Source organism: Mycteria americana, chromosome Z (assembly GCF_035582795.1).
Source record: "Mycteria americana isolate JAX WOST 10 ecotype Jacksonville Zoo and Gardens chromosome Z, USCA_MyAme_1.0, whole genome shotgun sequence".
Lineage (NCBI taxonomy): Eukaryota > Metazoa > Chordata > Aves > Ciconiiformes > Ciconiidae > Mycteria > Mycteria americana.
In genome coordinates this window covers 6,965,785-6,983,253 of record NC_134396.1, presented here as the reverse complement: position 1 = coordinate 6,983,253, position 17,469 = coordinate 6,965,785, and the positions used below count along the sequence as shown (strand labels likewise).

General features: G+C 37.0%; 1 protein-coding gene across 1 annotated transcript in view; it reads left to right on the top strand.

Moving 5' to 3' along the window:
• Positions 1-17,469, top strand: part of NUP155 (nucleoporin 155) — a 34,615-nt gene that overhangs the window by 4,393 nt on the left and 12,753 nt on the right. Inside the window, exons 6-21 of the mRNA XM_075526437.1 lie at positions 504-670; positions 2,416-2,521; positions 3,070-3,143; positions 3,453-3,544; positions 3,677-3,774; positions 3,872-4,024; positions 4,908-5,008; positions 6,485-6,655; positions 8,283-8,393; positions 9,307-9,401; positions 10,926-11,014; positions 13,485-13,547; positions 13,655-13,805; positions 14,673-14,739; positions 15,641-15,759; positions 15,965-16,068. Of these exons, the coding sequence (XP_075382552.1) occupies positions 504-670; positions 2,416-2,521; positions 3,070-3,143; positions 3,453-3,544; positions 3,677-3,774; positions 3,872-4,024; positions 4,908-5,008; positions 6,485-6,655; positions 8,283-8,393; positions 9,307-9,401; positions 10,926-11,014; positions 13,485-13,547; positions 13,655-13,805; positions 14,673-14,739; positions 15,641-15,759; positions 15,965-16,068 (1,761 nt within the window). The remainder of the gene's footprint in view (positions 1-503; positions 671-2,415; positions 2,522-3,069; positions 3,144-3,452; positions 3,545-3,676; positions 3,775-3,871; positions 4,025-4,907; positions 5,009-6,484; positions 6,656-8,282; positions 8,394-9,306; positions 9,402-10,925; positions 11,015-13,484; positions 13,548-13,654; positions 13,806-14,672; positions 14,740-15,640; positions 15,760-15,964; positions 16,069-17,469) is intronic.

The following is a 17,469-nucleotide window of genomic DNA, read 5'->3' as shown; positions in this document are numbered from 1 at the left end:
GGAGAGGAGATAGGCATGAAATCTTGGTGCTGGTGAGTACAGTTCATTAACCTCATTGGCATTTGTATTCCAACCACAGAAATTGAGAACCTGATACCGATTTTTTTCATGCCATATACAGAGAAAATACAGAATAGTTTTGAGAAAGTGAGACGATTACAATCTTTTGCCCTCTTTTTATACTGTCTTGATGTAAAGAGAAAATAGAAATCTGTGTTTTAGACTTGGCATGATTTAGAGGAGATGACAATGTATAGAAATGAAAAACATTGCATTTCCTTACTTGGAAACTTATACAGAGAATTTACTTCAACTTTTTAAAAACAGAAGATTTGTTACTCTGCAGTTCACTTTGGAGAACAGCTGTTCCAGAATGTATTTAGTAATTATGAAATTGCATGTAATTTTTCCCATTTCCCGAAATGCTTCTTATCACAGACCTGTAATATTTATTAGAACAACTTTAAAGAGGGTTTGTTTATTTATTTATTTATTTATTTAAGGCACTGGATCGCTCAATGACAGTATGTCTGGTGGAATGCAGCTGCTACCAGACCCTCTCTATTCGCTCCCTACTGACAATACTTACATTCTGGCAATAACATCCACGGATAACGGACGTATCTTTTTGGCTGGAAAAGATGGCTGCTTATATGAAGTAGCATACCAGGTGACTATAGGTTTTACACACAGGCATTTTTCATTGTTTCATGGTTGTGGGATCTAGGCATTAAGAGTTCTAAAACATGTCAGGTTTGCCATCTTTTTTTCTTCCAAAATTATGTTGCGTGGTTTGGTTGCACAAGTGTAAGTGTATTCTACATACACAGCATGTAGAGGATAAGCAAGGGATCAAGCCCAGCCAGCATGGGTTTAGGAAAGGCAGGTCCTCCTTGACCAACCTAGTCTCCTTCTACAACAAGGTGACCTGTCTAGTGGATGAGGGAAAGGCTGTGGATGTTGTCCATCTAGACTTTAGTAAAGCCTTTGACATGGTTTCCCACAGCATTCTCCTGGAGTAACTGGCTGCTCATGGCTTGGACAGGTGTATGCTTGACTGGGTAAAGAACTGGCTGGATGGCCGGGCCCAAAGAGTGGTGGTGAATGGAGTTAAATCCAGGTGGTGGCCGGTCACAAGTGGTGTTCCCCAGGGCTCTGTGTTGGGGCCAGGTCTGTTTAATGCCTTTATCAATGATCTGGATGAAGGGATCGAGTGCACCCTCAGTGAGTTTGCAGATGACACCAAGTTGTGTGGGGAGTGTTGATCTGCTTGAGGGTAGGAAGGCTCTACAGAGGGACCTGGACAGGCTGGATCGATGGGCCGAGGCCAATTGTATGACGTTCAACAAGGCTAAGTGTTGGGTCCTGCACTTGGGCCACAACAACCCCATGCAATGCTACAGGCTTGGGGAAGAGTGGTTGGAAAGCTGCCCGGCAGAGAAGGACCTGGGGATGTTGGTTGACAGCCGCCTGAATATGAGCCAGCAGTGTGCCCAGGTGGCCAAGAAAGCCAATGGCATCCTGGCTTGTACCAAAAATAGTGTGGCCAGCAGGACTAGGGAAGTGATCATCCCCCTGTACTCGGCACTGGTGAGGCCGCACCTTGAATACTATGTTCAGTTTTGGGCCCCTCACTACAAGAGAGAAATTGAGGTGCTGGAGCGTGTCCAGAGAAGGGCAATGAAGCTGGTGATGGGTCTGGAGCACAAGTCTGATGAGGAGCGGCTGAGGGAACTGGGGTTGTTTAGCCTGGAGAAAAGGAGGCTGAGGGGAGACCTTATCGCTCTTTACAACTACCTGAAAGGAGGTTGTAGCGAGGTGGGGGTCAGTCTCTTCTCCCAGGTAACAAGTGATAGGACAAGAGGAAATGGCCTCAAGTTGTGCCAGGAGAGGTTTAGACTGGATATTAAGAAAAATGTCTTTACTGAAAGGGTGGTCAAGCACTGGACCAGGCTGCTGAGTGAAGTGGTTGAGTTGCCATCCCTGGAGGTATTTAAAGGACGTTTGGATGAGGTGCTTAGGGACATGGTGTAGTGGTGGTCTTGGTACTGTTAGGTTTACGGTTGGACTCAATGATCTTAAAGGTCTTTTCCAACCTATACGATTCTGTGATTCTGTGTAGGTGCATTTTCTTTGAAGAAGTAGTAATTATATGAGGAGTAGCAACGCAGCTTTGGTCAACTTCAAAAATAAAATTAAGATTGTGACATCCTGCACCCTTTTTTATGTAAAATTTTTCTTTTAGCGATTACCTGTTTCTTTCAATTGCATAGTACATACTTTTTCAATTAAATCAATGGTGTGTAGTTAGATTTTTACTTGTTTTCATATTTGTTAATGCCTTTTTTAATGTAACTATTAGTTTGGATTTTGTTTTGCTTTTTCTTTCAACGCTGTATTTGTTTTAAATTGTAGGCTGAAGCAGGCTGGTTTAGCCAGCGCTGTAGAAAAATTAATCACTCAAAGAGCGCGCTGTCTTTCCTTATTCCTTCATTGCTACAGTTTACATTCTCAGAGGATGGTAAGAACTGATGTTAAAGACTTACCCAATAATTAACTGTAACCTTTTAAATAATACTACCAAGAAGTCAGACTGAATAGTTTCCTCATTCAGAGCATGTAGTTATTGTCAATGAAACTAGCAGGGGTTGATGATTATAAGAATCAGGTCACTTTTTTGTGTGTCTGGTTCAGGATATAGATACCAAAACCTGGAAAGTTTGACATTTATGACTAAAGTCAGTGTTCTGTAGCAGAAAATTAATATGTGCTTAGTGCCATCACTGCAAACAGTAGAATCTTTAAGTAAACAATTTTACCCTGTTTCACTGTTTAGTGAAAAATTTCAAATTATTATAGAAATTTTTGCCCCCCTTTTTTTTTATGTTTACTAATAATTGTGTGAAATTGACTGCTGTTTTAAATTACTTCTGGTAGGAGTCCTGTGTGGGACTCCTGCAGTTTTTGTTAACTTACAATTAATTATTTTATAGATATTCTGTCTTAAACTTATTTTCACCAACACCAGTGTTGATTTGATGGTTCTCCCTTTTTTCCCCCCTTCCCCAGATCCTGTAGTTCAAATTGCCATTGACAACTCTCGAAATATCTTATACACCCGCTCAGAAAAAGGAGTGCTGCAAGTATGTGACTTCTTCTAATGACTGTTGCCTATGTTACTAATGTGTATATAACTTTTTTAAGTTTTCCTCAGTACCTGGGAATTCTCTGTAGGTATGTCAGGATATATTCCAGTTTATCTTTTTGTAACAAAGTGTGTGCTGAAGACATAAAATACTTTCTTCTGAGGAAAGAGTAGTCTTTTGGTCTTCCCTTCAATTATATGGAAACGTGAGGATGAAATCAAAACAGAAATTGAGTTGCTGCTTGATAGGTGAGGCTGTATTAATTAATTAAACTATAAATCACTAAGCTGTATTATTGAATTGCAGGTTTACGATCTGGGACAAGATGGTCAAGGAATGACCAGGGTTACTTCTCTTTCACAAAATGCTATAGTTTCTGCTGCTGGGAGCATTGCCAGGTATATTTATGACAATTATAATGTAAGAGGCTTCATTTAAGGCCAGTAGTTTCATGCTATATTTTTGAAGAATGTTTGCCTATTTCTTTGGATTGAGAGTGTATGGGTTGTTTTGTTTTTTTTTTTTTTTAGAACAATAGATCGTTCTGTATTTAAGCCTGTTGTTCAGATAGCAGTGATTGAAAATTCTGAATCCATAGACTGTCAACTACTAGCAATCACACATGCAGGTAAGAAAGCAATGCTAATCCCCTGCTTTTAACTGTGCAGATAAATGGCATCTGCACAGTTTAGCAAAATTGTGAGCTTTTTTTATCTTTTATTCAGGTGTCCGACTGTATTTTAGTACTTCACAATTTAAGCATCCAACAGCTCGTCCCTCCATGTTAACCTTGGTTCATGTCCGTTTGCCACCTGGATTTTCAGCTTCTTCTAATGTGGAGAAGCCCACAAAGGTTCACAGAGCTCTTTATAGCAAAGGTAAGCAGTGGAACACGGCTCAGATGAGGTAGATTTTTTTTTTTTTCCCTGTTGTTGTGACAGTCACTATCACACTGTTTTTACATTGGGGACTTTGAAGCAGTGGGAATAACTGAGAACTAATCATGGCTTCTTTGTGTTAATAGAGTTTTTGGAAGTGGAAGGTTGTCATATTTTTCAGAATTTAGTTCTTCTGCAAGGTGCAGTGTTTGAGCAGAGAACTCTGTTCATGTGTTGATCGACCTTTTATTCTTCTAATCTCCCCATAAAATATATGTAATGTGTTCAAATTCACTTACATGTCTCTAGCCTTGTGTGATTAGTTCTTGAAAGCAGGGGATAGAATACACTTCTTACCTATTTAGTGCCTCTCACGCTGAGTTTAGCAGGTGCTGACTGTTGTTTATTTTTTAACTCATTTGGCTACTGATACCATATAAGATACCAAACAACTGCCAGATGGTTCCAGCTTTATGTCACTTCTGATTGTAGGCTGAATTTTTGAAAGTGCTGCAGAAATGTGGGGGGAAAATGTCTCTATGTTGCTGACCCTTTTAGTCATCCATACTGATTTTTATCCTTGAAGTAATTTCCAGATGTTTTTTTATCCATGATCTGTTTGAACATATCATTTTTGAGGTATGTTCTACCTATTTTAGGTTCATTTTTGTTTGTACCTTTTAGACTCGAGGGCAAATGGTGTTAAAAGTGACCTTCTGAAGAACCCCATGACATACAAACTCAGGAGATATTATTTGCTGTTCAAATTGTATGATTAGGACTTAAAGATTGATTTTTACTAAATAAAGAATGAATTAATGAATTTGTATCTAATGCATGATTACTGCTTCTAATAGAAATTTAATATTGCTGTTCCTGCTAGGGGTCCTGCTGATGGCAGCTTCAGAAAATGAGGATAATGACATCCTGTGGTGTATCAATCATGATTCTTTCCCTTTTCAAAAGCCAATGATGGAAACACAGGTACTAAAACAAACTTTCATGCAATTTTGATGGAATCTAGATATTATTTTTTCCTTTCCGATAACAGATATAATACTGTCTGCTTGAATAATACTATCTGCAAGAAATGAGTAGTTCACAGAAAACTTCCATAAGGAGTTTTGAAACACAAAGCTACTGATCAATATAATTAAAAAAAAAAAAGTAAGCAGTTTTGTCAGTAAACGGGAACTGATCTCTTAGTATGAATTCCTAGTTCAACCATACTTTCTAGCTTGATGCAAGCTATGTATCAAAAGCAATTGCCTTGACTTCTAAGACTTGACTTGTAGTTAACATATTTGAAAATATTGTTGTCTACAGCATGTTGCATATTGTGCACAAGCACAGGAAGACATGGTCCACAGTCCATAGTGGTGTTTGTTGATGAGGATAAAATTTGGCAAAGATTGTTTAAAATGTAGGTGCTAGAGACTTTGGGTTTCTTTATTTAAACTGATACGCCACGTCTTCATTAAATTTCGGACATGATTAATCTCTTCATTATTTCACTTTTTTTTTCTGATTTTGTTTTTCCTAATTGTTACATAAGTGGGTTTGTAAGAGGAGTTTGGAGGAGGTTAGTTGCCTTATGCGTTAGCTCAGGGAGAACATTTCTTGTATTCCAGCTCTGAAGTCTGAAGTCTTCTGCTGAAGTAGAGGAGTGTCATGTCAAAAATAGTATTATTGGAGGAGCAGTGGTAGAGTTGGAGTGAATGGAGAGACTGTATAAGTTAAAAGTTGCAAAGCCAGGTTTTGATTTATCTGCTGTTTTAGTAACTTACAAAGGAGCTTTATAATTACTCCAGATCCCATCCCTGCAAAAACTTACACATAAATATCCCGAGTGCTGACCTTTCTCTTTTTTCCAAGGCATTTGACAGTAACAGACAGCTAGGTTTCCCAAACAAAACTGCAGCCAGTTCTTGAGCAGCATTTCTTCCTTATTAGCATCATTGTTTTCTGGAATGTCTTCGCTACCATATGGCTCTTCTTGAATTATATTTGAAGTACTGCTGCCAACTGGGAAAGTCTTGTAAACCTTTATGATTCAGTTGCAGCTTTTTTGATTCTTTAAGAAATAATTTAAATTCATGATACCTTTGGTACTTAATTCTGATATGGTTAGCAGATTGTTGCTGTTTGTATCGTAGCAGCATTAAAGGATCCCACTTTGCAAGTTGTTTTATGTTTAAATACAAAACACTGTCCCCGTCCCCCAAAAGAAGCAATATGTTATTCCCTGTCTCCCAGAAGCAGCGGTATATATATAGCTGTAAATTTGGCGTAACCTTCTGTTAGACAATACAAGAACTTGCTTATTTTCTTTGGGTTTTCTTGTGTCAAGAATAGATTGTATTCTGTGTAATTTTAATTGGTAAATAGTAAAATATCGCCATGGATGTACAAAATCCATGTCTGTTACCAAACTTCGGATAATATCTATCTGTTGTTCAGATGACCACCCGTGTTGATGGACACTCCTGGGCTCTTTCTGCTATCGATGAATTTAAAGCTCAGAAGATTGTAACACCACTAAATAAAGACATTATTCCAATAACTGATTCACCTGTTGTTGTGCAGCAACACATGCTGCCACCTAAGAAGTTTGTTTTGCTTTCAGCCCAGGTGAGTATTACTTCTCTTAATGTAGGAAATCAGGGGAGTAAGTATAAAGTTGGAAGGCTGATCTAAACCTGTAAATGTTTATTCATTTTGGATATGTTTTAAGGATTATATTCTGCACATAAAAAGGAATAAGGAAGAAGATTGCTGAAACCATCTGTACCTATTTTAAATTTACTCAAAGCTATTGGGCCAGCTTCTTTTGTACAGTGTATTAATATTTTTTGTTGGTCTCCAGAGACCCTTGTAGATACAGATCATCTGAGAAGTTCTTTTAACCTTGGTTGTACTCATGATTATATGAAATTGAAACAGATACTGGCTGCCCAGAAAATATAGTTTGAGTAAATATTGTTGGCAATTGAAATTTGAGTAAATAATTTCTTCTTTGTCATAGAAGAATTCCCAAAAAGGTTTTTTGAAAGGGTTTTAAAAAACTAAACCCACAATAAAAAAAAAAGAAATTAACTTCCCTATTTGTCTTCTCTGATTACATTTAGCAACATTTTGGGGCACTTAATATCTTAAGCAATAGCCAATTAAAAAAAAAAATACGTTTAATCATTAATGTCTTGCAACCTCTAGACTCAATCTGCATTTATTTAATGGCAGCTGTTTTGTTAAAGGCACTAATCAGACCCTCTCCAGTAGTTAGTATAGATGCAGGAGAGATGGTTGAGTGTAGTCTTACTGTTATCCCACAAGTGCAAGTGTGAGGTCGTTTACCCAGTGTGTGAAACGCCAATATACGCACAGGGCAGAGGTATTTTATTTCATGTCTGCGCAGAGATGGGTGTGAGGTGGTAGCTCCACGTGCTAGCACAAGGTTCCAGTCATACAGGTACAGTATTTATACAGTCTAGTTACACATAGCATAAGTAATTACACAAAGCAGTTTTCTATTGGTCTACATTTCTCTTATTTCAACTTAAAGCTACAGTGCTACTTTCATATTCTGCGCATGCTCAAAGGTGAAGGGTCTCTGCTTGGGCCAGGGTCTCCAGCTCGAGGGGTGTGACTTTTAGTATTATAATGAGGATAGTTCGTGTGAGGGTGCTTCTTATCACACTTCTAGTTGTTTCAGATGGTTCCCAAAAATCTTAATTAGCTTACATATTTCTCCAGGATGTGCTTTACTCCTAAGAACAGTAATTCTTGTTTAGACATTCCACGTTCCTGTCTGAATCCCCCTTACCAACTTTGCATAAGCCCTGGCCTTCCACCAGCTCCTGTTAGACTATATTACAATGCCCTTGATCCTGAATTCCTCAAGCATTTTTTTCCAGGCAGTTTTGAGTATTTGCAAGATGCATAAAGCCTTTCTTTTCTGTATATACTTGCTATATGTTTGTATTGTATGCTGCATGTTAGGCTAAGAACAGCAAAATTAACTCAGTTTATGGAGAGGTTAATAGCCATTGCAGTATTTTTCCTGCCTTTCCTAGACTTACTAGAGAATTTTCTGCATGTGAATATAAACTGGGCTTTAGGCACCATTCACATTATACTTTGATCCAATAGTGCAACGAAGGAAAATTCAAAATGCTAAAGATAAGCATTGTGGGAATGGGGTGTTGGGACAGCCAGAGTAAAGACAAGCTTATTCTAACTTATTTGGGGTTACTTTTAGGGGAGCTTTATGTTTCATAAACTCAGACCTGTTGATCAGCTGCGGCATCTGCTTGTTAGCAATATAGGTGGAGATGGAGAAGAGATTGAAAGATTTTTCAAGTTGCATCAGGTAAAATCTTTTGACCTGTTATGAAAAATGGAAGATTTATAATATTTATGTAAATCTAATTACTTTCTTTAGCATCTTTTTGTTGTTGCTATAAACTTCTAGTTAACATTTCATTTATCGATTAAAGTATTAGCTTTTCCTCCTGTATTGCCTACATAAAACAAGATTGTATAATGAGAAATAACTTATAATTTTATGATATCTGAAAATGGAAGTGTAATTAACTTTCCCTGAAATTCTTATTTCTTGTACGCAGAAGTGTAATGCAGTTCTTAGTTTAGGAAAGGAGTTCATCTAAGAGCAGGGGAGGAAGAGTTTCTAAAAAAGTTAAATTCCTACACTACAAGAGGTTTTTACATTTTGAAGGCCAGTAGAAATGTGTATAATTGGTCTCTTTTTTTGTTTAAGGTAAATAACAAACAAGCAGGAAGGAAGCTATCGTGGATTACAATTTTAATTTGCCTAGTCCTGATTAGTATCTGTAGTGAATGGTCACTGTAATGTATTCTTTTGTGCTTTGATAAGACATACTAAGTGGTAATTTAACATGCCATTAGAATATGCAAACCACCATTTGTATAGATTTTTTTTTTCTTCAAACACAATCTTAATTTATGTTTCTGTAGAAATTGCATGAATCTTAGTCAAAATTAGTTGATATACATGGAGGTTGTTTCCCGCCAGTAATCGTAGTGAGTTTGCAAAAACTGTGTATAATAAAAAATTACCTGCTACAGTGGGATGCCTCACTATGATTCACTTCCTGTTTATAACTGGGAAGAGCTGATTTCCTTGCCTTTTAAATAAAATTATGCAAAAAATATTTACTGTTTAGTTATTGAGCAATAAAACTTCTATACATTTCTTATCAACTTGATATAAGCTGCCACACTAATAGTATAATATGCTCTAGGAGGATCAGGCCTGTGCCACTTGCCTTATCTTGGCCTGTTCTAATGCTGCATGTGATAGAGAAGTATCTGCCTGGGCTACTCGAGCATTCTTCAGGTAGGTTTCAATTCTGTAGGTTGTTCTGAATATTATGTTCAGGATCACTACAGCCACTAAATAATTGTACAGGCTCTTGAACCTGCTGCGTGAGTGAGCATTGTTTTAAAATGAGCATAGACTGTTAAACTTGGTGGAATGTGTTTTTGCACTAATTAAGGGCTCATCAACAAAGGAAGCTTCCTGTAATGGTGATTTCTGGTTAGTTTCCCTCTTCGATGCTTGTATTCCACATGTAGAGGAGACTATTGAAAATGCAGTTTAATCTGCTTGAAATGCACTTACCTATACTTCACAGTATCCCAGTTCATTGAAGTGCAGTGTGTAGTAATACCTTTAATGAGATCAACTCAGACAGCTGGAAAAAGAACAGATACATTTTTTAATTTTTGTGGGGTTTTGGGGTTTGTTCTTTTGTTTTGGGTTGGATTGGGTTGGGGTTTTTTTCTTAACATATTGTAGTTATTTATGCTGTTCACCATTGCACCAAGGAAATTTATATTCAAATGGCTTACCCTGTTCAGGGCCTGATGGCTCTTTGTCATAGATGTTGATTTTTTTATTTTTTTTTTTTTAAATCGGTTGGTTGGTTTGGTTTGGTTTTTTCCACTACAGATTAAGTGAGGAAGTATGGGCTTCCAGTCTGGACGATTAATTTGTCATCTATGTATCTTAAGTACTGTATATCATTGGTATGGTGCAGATATGCATGTTTTAATTAGCTGCCTTAAACAAGTTGGTCTCTTGGCTGTTCTCACAGGGCCTGTAGCCTGGAGGAAAAAAGGGTTTTGGTAAGATACAGCTGTTGAGAGTGATGGTAAAATGTGCAGCTTTGACCATATGTTGCACTAGAGTTCAAGTGTTATGTTCCCAAAAGCTTGCTTGCTCTTTTCCAAAATTTGTGCAGGCGTTAGATCAAGTCAGCTATTCTCAGTAGGCTGTGAATAGTTGCTCTTTGCTAAACTCAATTACATTGCAAGATCTGAGAGAAAATGTGGATGATAACTGGAGAGATGGGTGTTAGCGAGGGAAGATGTAACAAATTCCTCATGTAGCACTATAGGAGAGAGACGAACAGAAATAACTTGTGGACAATAGAAGGCTAAGCATGGGTCATCTCAACTGTGTCCTTCTTTCCACTTTCCTGTAGAGGCAAACCTTAAAAAGGTACTAAAGCGTAAGCCTGATTTTGAGAATTGCTAATTTTCTCTTTGAAGCCTGATCATATATCATATCATATCACCACAGAACTTAAAATATCCACAAAAAAATACTTAATTGTTCATCTAACTTATCTTTGCAATTGCGTATCTTAATGCTTTTCATTTAACATGTATTCAGTTAGTTTTCTTTTCTTCTGCCAAAAGTAACATACAGTTACAAATAGTTCTGAAAAAGTTATGCTGCTTTTTTATTCCCCGTTTTAAAAGAACTCCAAAATTGCTGTTAATTCTCAAAGACATGAAAACTAAATGGGCTGTATATGAAGTGTGAGGAATTTTTGTCTTTGCATGTAAACTTTAGGTATGGTGGAGAAGCACAAATGAGATTTCCGTCAGCTCTGCCTCCTCCAAGCAACGTTGGACCTATTTTGGGTTCTCCTATTCCTTCTGGTAAGTGGCAAGCATTTCATGGCTTTCGACAGGTTTTTTTTCCTTAAATATGTTGTATTTTGTCTTCTCACAGCACCTGTGTTCTTTTTGTCTGAAGTAGTCCTTGATTTTCCACTCACTGGCTAATTAATTACAGAGCTTTTTCCATTTCTCTTGAGTGATTTTTGGATTTAGTGAGAGGGTGATGTGATCTCAAACTATGTCTGGATGTTGCATATAATCTGTTAAGATTATGTGAAGAAGGTATATACATTTGTTGCTGCCAGAGGCACTTCAGCAGCCAGAGAACAATTTATCAATACTATAGTTTAAACTTTACAAAGATTAGCTGGTTGTTGTGTGGCTATGGCAGAGTATCTTCTTACAGTGTCATTGTCATACCTCTGCAGATATTGCGTATGAGAAGAAAAGAAACGATTTGATCAAGAAATGAGTTAGTCATTTGGAGTGATTTCTCCCTGTAAAAGCTCCAGCTTCCACATTTGGTTTCTGCCTAGGTTGTCAGTGCCACCTACAAATGAGAATATGCCTGTTATTTCTCCTCAGAACTTGACGCTTATTGGAGCGGAGGCCTTTCTGTACTTCTCAGATTCACTTAAATTCCTACCGTTGCTTCAGGAAGTTGTCCCTTAACATGTCTTACTCAATTCAGATTGATTAAGGGTTAAGGGTCTTAAGGGTTTTTAAAAAAGAAATTCATAATGATGAATTTGGAACTCTTGATTGAATTACTGAATTAAATTAATTATTTTTTTTTTCCTCAGGAACTCATTAATTTCCAAGATCCTTTACCCTTATCTGACATGTGGCATTTAATTTTACACATCAGACTTGGGAAAAAACTTGATTGCCTAGAATGCAAAGAAATTAATTTCAGTACTGTTTTTGATAAATATCCAAATTCATAAGTATTGGAGAAAGGTGTGCTGAACTGGCGTGAAGTTTTGGAAAAACAGTTGACCCTCTTTTTCAGAATTCTTAACTAGTATTAAAACACTGAGAAGTGGCTATTTTTAATGTATCAATGGTATCACCTTCCAAGCCTGATGGTGTGGAACAATAGCAATGTCAGCAGGAGCTGAGGCAAGGCATGAGAATGTAAAATTAAATCTGAGCAGCTGTGAGGGAGACCAGGTGAGCAGACTGAGAATGAAAGTAAGGTGTGGGGGAAATGACAGGAAGCTCTGTAATTGTGACTCCTTTTAGACTTGGGAAAAATATATTTACTTGTAAATATTTGGATATTTTTATCATTTGCTGTCATATATGCCTCTTTGAAACCTAGTATCAAAGCACGTGTTTCCATTTTGCTTCAGTGACAGGTCCAGGTGGAAGATGGCACCATTCTTCTGCCACTACTTACTCCGTTTGCTCAAAGGGTAGAGAACTGTCATGTGAAATTAAGATTCTGATATTGTGGATGTCCATGTGGTGGGTCAGACAGTGCTGACATAAATTGATTAAAACACTTTGAAATTTTGCATGTGAAACTACATTACCATAATGTTAGCATTAAAAGGCGAGGCACCTTTAACATAGTTCCCTCTTTTTCTCACTGTTGAAAGTCTAGTCATGCATTTGCATGCTGCTTTTCTGCAAGTTTGTGCTTTGCTTGGCACACAGGACAATGTGCTCTGAGAATGTGTTGGCACTGTTTAGTGAAGGACTCTGTTATCCTTTGTGCTGTTGTGTGTTGCCAAGTTGAGAGAACTGTAGCAAATAAGGCAAGAAAGACTGATTCTTTGATAAAAGCCATATTTTCAGAGTGCCAGCTTTCTTGCCCTTTCTGTGATATATCATCCTACATGCTGATGGTACATGGACATTTTTGTAGATGACCACACATGTTCCTCGTATTTTGGGTCTTAAGTTAAGTATTCAGACTTAATTTGCAGAAGGGTTGAGTATTCACAGCTAAATCTGAGGCCGTGGACAATCTCAAACTGAATGTTCCAGGTTAACAGTGTTGCTGTAGTGTTTGTCCAACGTCCCTATGTAAAAATTAAGAACAATAATACCAGTTTCTTTCAGTTGAGTGCTGTGAAGGTAAAATTGATATTCAAAAATATGTAAAAGACTGAAAGTGAGTGCCTTGAGAATAGGTGCCCGTATCAGGAATGGGAGCAGTCAGAAGGTGAAGAACAAGAAGTATGTGGACAGTATTATAGTCAATGCAGGGAACAGATGGTGTGCAATAAATAACACATGAATGCTGAAAAAAAAAATGCTTAATAACTGCTCTTGAAAGTGTATCCATTTGGTTCACTTACAGAGTGTTGGGTTGATAAGAAATGAGTGCAGTTTGGTATTTAACTATAAACAAAAGCTGCTGGAACAGTTCTAACTTTAAAGTACTTGATTTAACAACTTTGCTGCTTTTGCACAGGGATTTTATGGGTTATATTTTGGTGTGGGGTTTTTTATTTGTTTGTTTTTTAACAAACTTACCTTTATTTCTTTTCCCTTTTAGGTTCCCCCTTGACTGTTGATAGTCCATATCCTAATCTTAGCTTTTTGACAACACCTGGGCAAGGTAAGGACTTCTTTTCCTTTGTTGGAGAAATAGAGAAATTTTTTTTTTCTAGGCTACGCTTTTTTATTTGCATTCAAATGAGTAATATTTACCTACTTTTATCCTAGGTTTACAATCTCCTACTATGTCAACTCCCATGTTTCCTTCTGGGAATTCCATGTCTCACACTGGTGCATCCATTAGCGGAATGATGGGCCCCGAGATAGTATTTTCTGGAAGACACAATGGCATCTGCATATACTTTGCTCGGATTATAGGGTGAGATGTTTGTGTAAAAAGAGATTCTGTCACTCAGTTTGCTTCATAGTTTTTCTTTCCCCTAATGCTTGTAGGTGGTGAATTCTATCTTAATAACATTTAAATTTGAAGTTAGTCAAGTGCATTTTTATGTTGTGTTTATGAAGCACCTTTGATGTAATACGTTCTCTTTACAGCTCTATTAATAATAATACATTCAGTGAATAGCTAGGACAGGAAAGTTGCTTAGACATTGATCCTGCAATCAAGTGTATATGCTCAACTCTGAAAACTGCTGTTTTATTTTTCACACCTATGAGCTGTATGTTTCAAACTCCTACTAAAGCATGAAACAGAAGTGCAGAAGGACTTACAGGATCAAAGTCCTGGCTTGAAGTCTTTTCTGTTAAGAAGCTTTAAACGGAATGCTCAAATCAGAGCAATGAAGCAAGACTAAAGAGCATTCTGTTACTTGGATGCTGAGTCACGTGTTACTAAACACGCCACACAAGAATAGAGCTCTTCATATGTTGGTCATCTCTCTGCATGCTGGTTGGGAAAGAAATTTTTGTTATGACACTTGTTTGCCTACACTATATTTCCAGAGAATAATATTGGCCTCTATTTAAAGTATTTGGGTGCGTCAGACTTCACTTGATTAAAGTTTTAAAATTTGAAATGTTGTTAATAATCTATATCTGTACCATTTTGAAATGTATAATGGTAACTTTTTTTGAATGTCTAATTTTCATCCAAATTAAATCCCTATTTTAGACCTTGAAGTAAAAAGCATTACCGTTTCTTTCTTAAGAAATTATACATAGAAGACTTGCAAAAATACTTGCTTGAATTACTTGGCTCTTAACACAGTACTGTTTTGTGTTGCAGAAATATTTGGGATGGCAGTATAGTTGTGGAGAGAGTTTTCAAAAGTGGCAATCGGGAAGTTGTTGCAGTATGTAAAAGACTATTTTGTGTTTTTAAAAGTTCCTCATAGTATATGTCTTAAACCCTATTATATTTCTGTTCCAAATTATAAACAGATAAGGAAAAAACCCCCCATCATTGTTATTTGAATGTTTTCTTAAGTGCTGTGCTCTTAACTGAGGAGTAATTGTAGGTTTTAAAACTTTTTAAGCTACTGTTTTGAATGTTACTTTTTAAGAATCCTAACTGTAATTTGATCTTTCTTGTCAATTGGCAATGGCCAGTTTTCTGCATGTTTAGTGATTGCACTTCCTTCATTTCTGCATACCCCCTCTGGACAAAGCCTAAAAATAAAATGCTTTAGTGCATTGGGGTAAACATTGCAGTTATGTAAGGACATAAAAAAATTTCCAGCCTCTTCCTGACTAACATCTTGGTGTTTCATTTCTTGTCCATGATCAAAATAAGAAAATCTTTTCTGACAGTGGATGTTAATAGAATCCTGAACTGAGTAATTTCAGCAATGCAAATTAACTGCTACATGAGCTTTCCTCCTCCAGTTATAAGGTAACTGGGAGACTCTGGAAGACCTTGGCAGTTATACTCTGTGTCTTAGCAATGCTCAATCATTGTTTTAGTTCAGAGTTGGAAATAGTAAAACACAGCTGATTTGGTTATCAGAGAGGCAAAGAAAGTAGCATCTTGAATGCTGTATATCTACAGAGGACTACTACCTCTTCACATGTGTGCCCCCTCCTCAATGACTGTGGTATAGTAATGTGTTCTAGTGATAGCATTACTATTATGCCGTTTATTTGGTGTACCCTCTTTGCGTTTTTCTTTTTACTGGCTTTAGCTTAAAATTGTAAATTTTTGGAAAAAAGTTTGGAACCTAAGCTTTCCGTAAAGAAGTCTGCTTTCTTTTGCAGGTCGAAAGCAGTGTTCCATCCCATGTGCTGGAATGTGTACTGCAAGAACTAAAAGGTTTACAAGATTTTCTGGATAGAAATTCACAGTTTGCTACAGTAGGAGCCCTTGGAAACCCAAGGTATTATTCATTGTGTTAAATTCACTAGTGGTATTTAATGTCCAGCTCTTGAAAAACTATACCATGCATATCTGTGTTGAGTTGAAGTGTGTGTATGGTGTCCACCTTCAACTATTCAGATGCTAAAAATGAGTTGTTAAGAGTTAATCTTTAAAAGATTCAGTATTTGTAATCATATTAGCATCTCTTTATTTTGGAATTGCAGTTTCAGCACACCAGCCAATCTGCAACAGAGGCTCCTGGGTTTCATGCGGCCTGATGGTGGAAGTTCTCAGCAAGTCCAGCAAGAACTCCAGAGGAAATATCATGGTATGTAATTACTTTTGAACAAGAAGTATCAGGGAATGGTGCATTCGGATGTTGCCTTTCTCACTTTTCTTGTTTGTTAAAACTTCTTAATAAAAATGTCTTTTTGCCATACAAATTTGACATTAATCAATATGCCATACTCAGTAGTTCTTCAGAAAAAGCACTGTAGTTTGGAAACTAACTTTGCTAGGACCTTGCTTTTGCTTCCATACCATATCATACTGTTCCATCAGGAGCAGTGCTTCTGCAGTGACATTGATGTGAAAAAATCATTTACATATGACTGTACTAGAGATGAAGTATATACCAGAATGAAAACTCAAATCTAGACAGAGAAACATTCCAGCCTTTAGGTTGGCTGTGACAAGAGACTTCATTTGTTACACGCTGCAGATGTTACCTTTCAGTTTGATGTTGAAAGCTTCAATATTGCAACTAATTAAAGCAGTCCACAAAGGAGACTATCTCTCTGTGAAGAGAATCTGGGTTTCAGCACAGTAACATCCAGCAGTCTCAAGCCACTGCAAAACACAAGTTGTATCTCTCAATTTATTAAGCTAAAATAAAAGTGCTTGAACTTTAAAGCACTTTTAAACTTCCCTCTCTCATACAAATAATTAAATTTCAATTCTGTGTAGATATGTGTCCTCTTTATCCTGTTTTTGCCATTCAGACAATCTTGAAATACAAAACTAGAGGTTTCTTCGCACACTTACCTGTGTCCTTTTTTTTTTTCCTTCCTAATGTTCTCCATATTTCATAAGATTGTTTCATGTCCTCATTACAATACTTAGTAGCTGCACACCAATGATATTTTCAGGATAGCAATTGTCAAGCAATTTGTTTGTGAGACAAGTGAATATGTTGTCCCATTAAAAAGAAATACCATAGTGCAAGTTGCCAAAGTAACAGTCACTGAAGTGCCTACAAAAATTTGTTTAGAAGTATGAGACCTGTCACACAGCCCATTTGAACTCATGTCCTCCTATAGTGTAGCTTTTGCCCAGCACTTGCAGGCAAGTTGGGAAGTGTTGCTGATGTGTATACAGAATTGAAGATGGTTGTGGTCCATGTGCGTATAATCCTGGGTTTCAATTTCTTCTTTTTCAAGTCATTGTGTAGAATTTGGCAGACATTTAATAATTTATTTTTCATTTTTATGCATTGCAAAGCCCATAAACCCTTTTGGATTGCTAAATGACGCCATATAATTATTGCTGCCTCATTTCTGAACTCTAAGCACTCAAAAGTAAAGACAAATTTTTGCAATTCTGTTCCACCCATGTCATGAGTATGGCCATATTACTCTTTCAGTGAGTATAATACATCTTACCAGATTTAAATGTTACTAGTTTTCAGAGTAGTTGTTGTTCCTTTAAAGATAGTGTAGGCAGTGTTGAC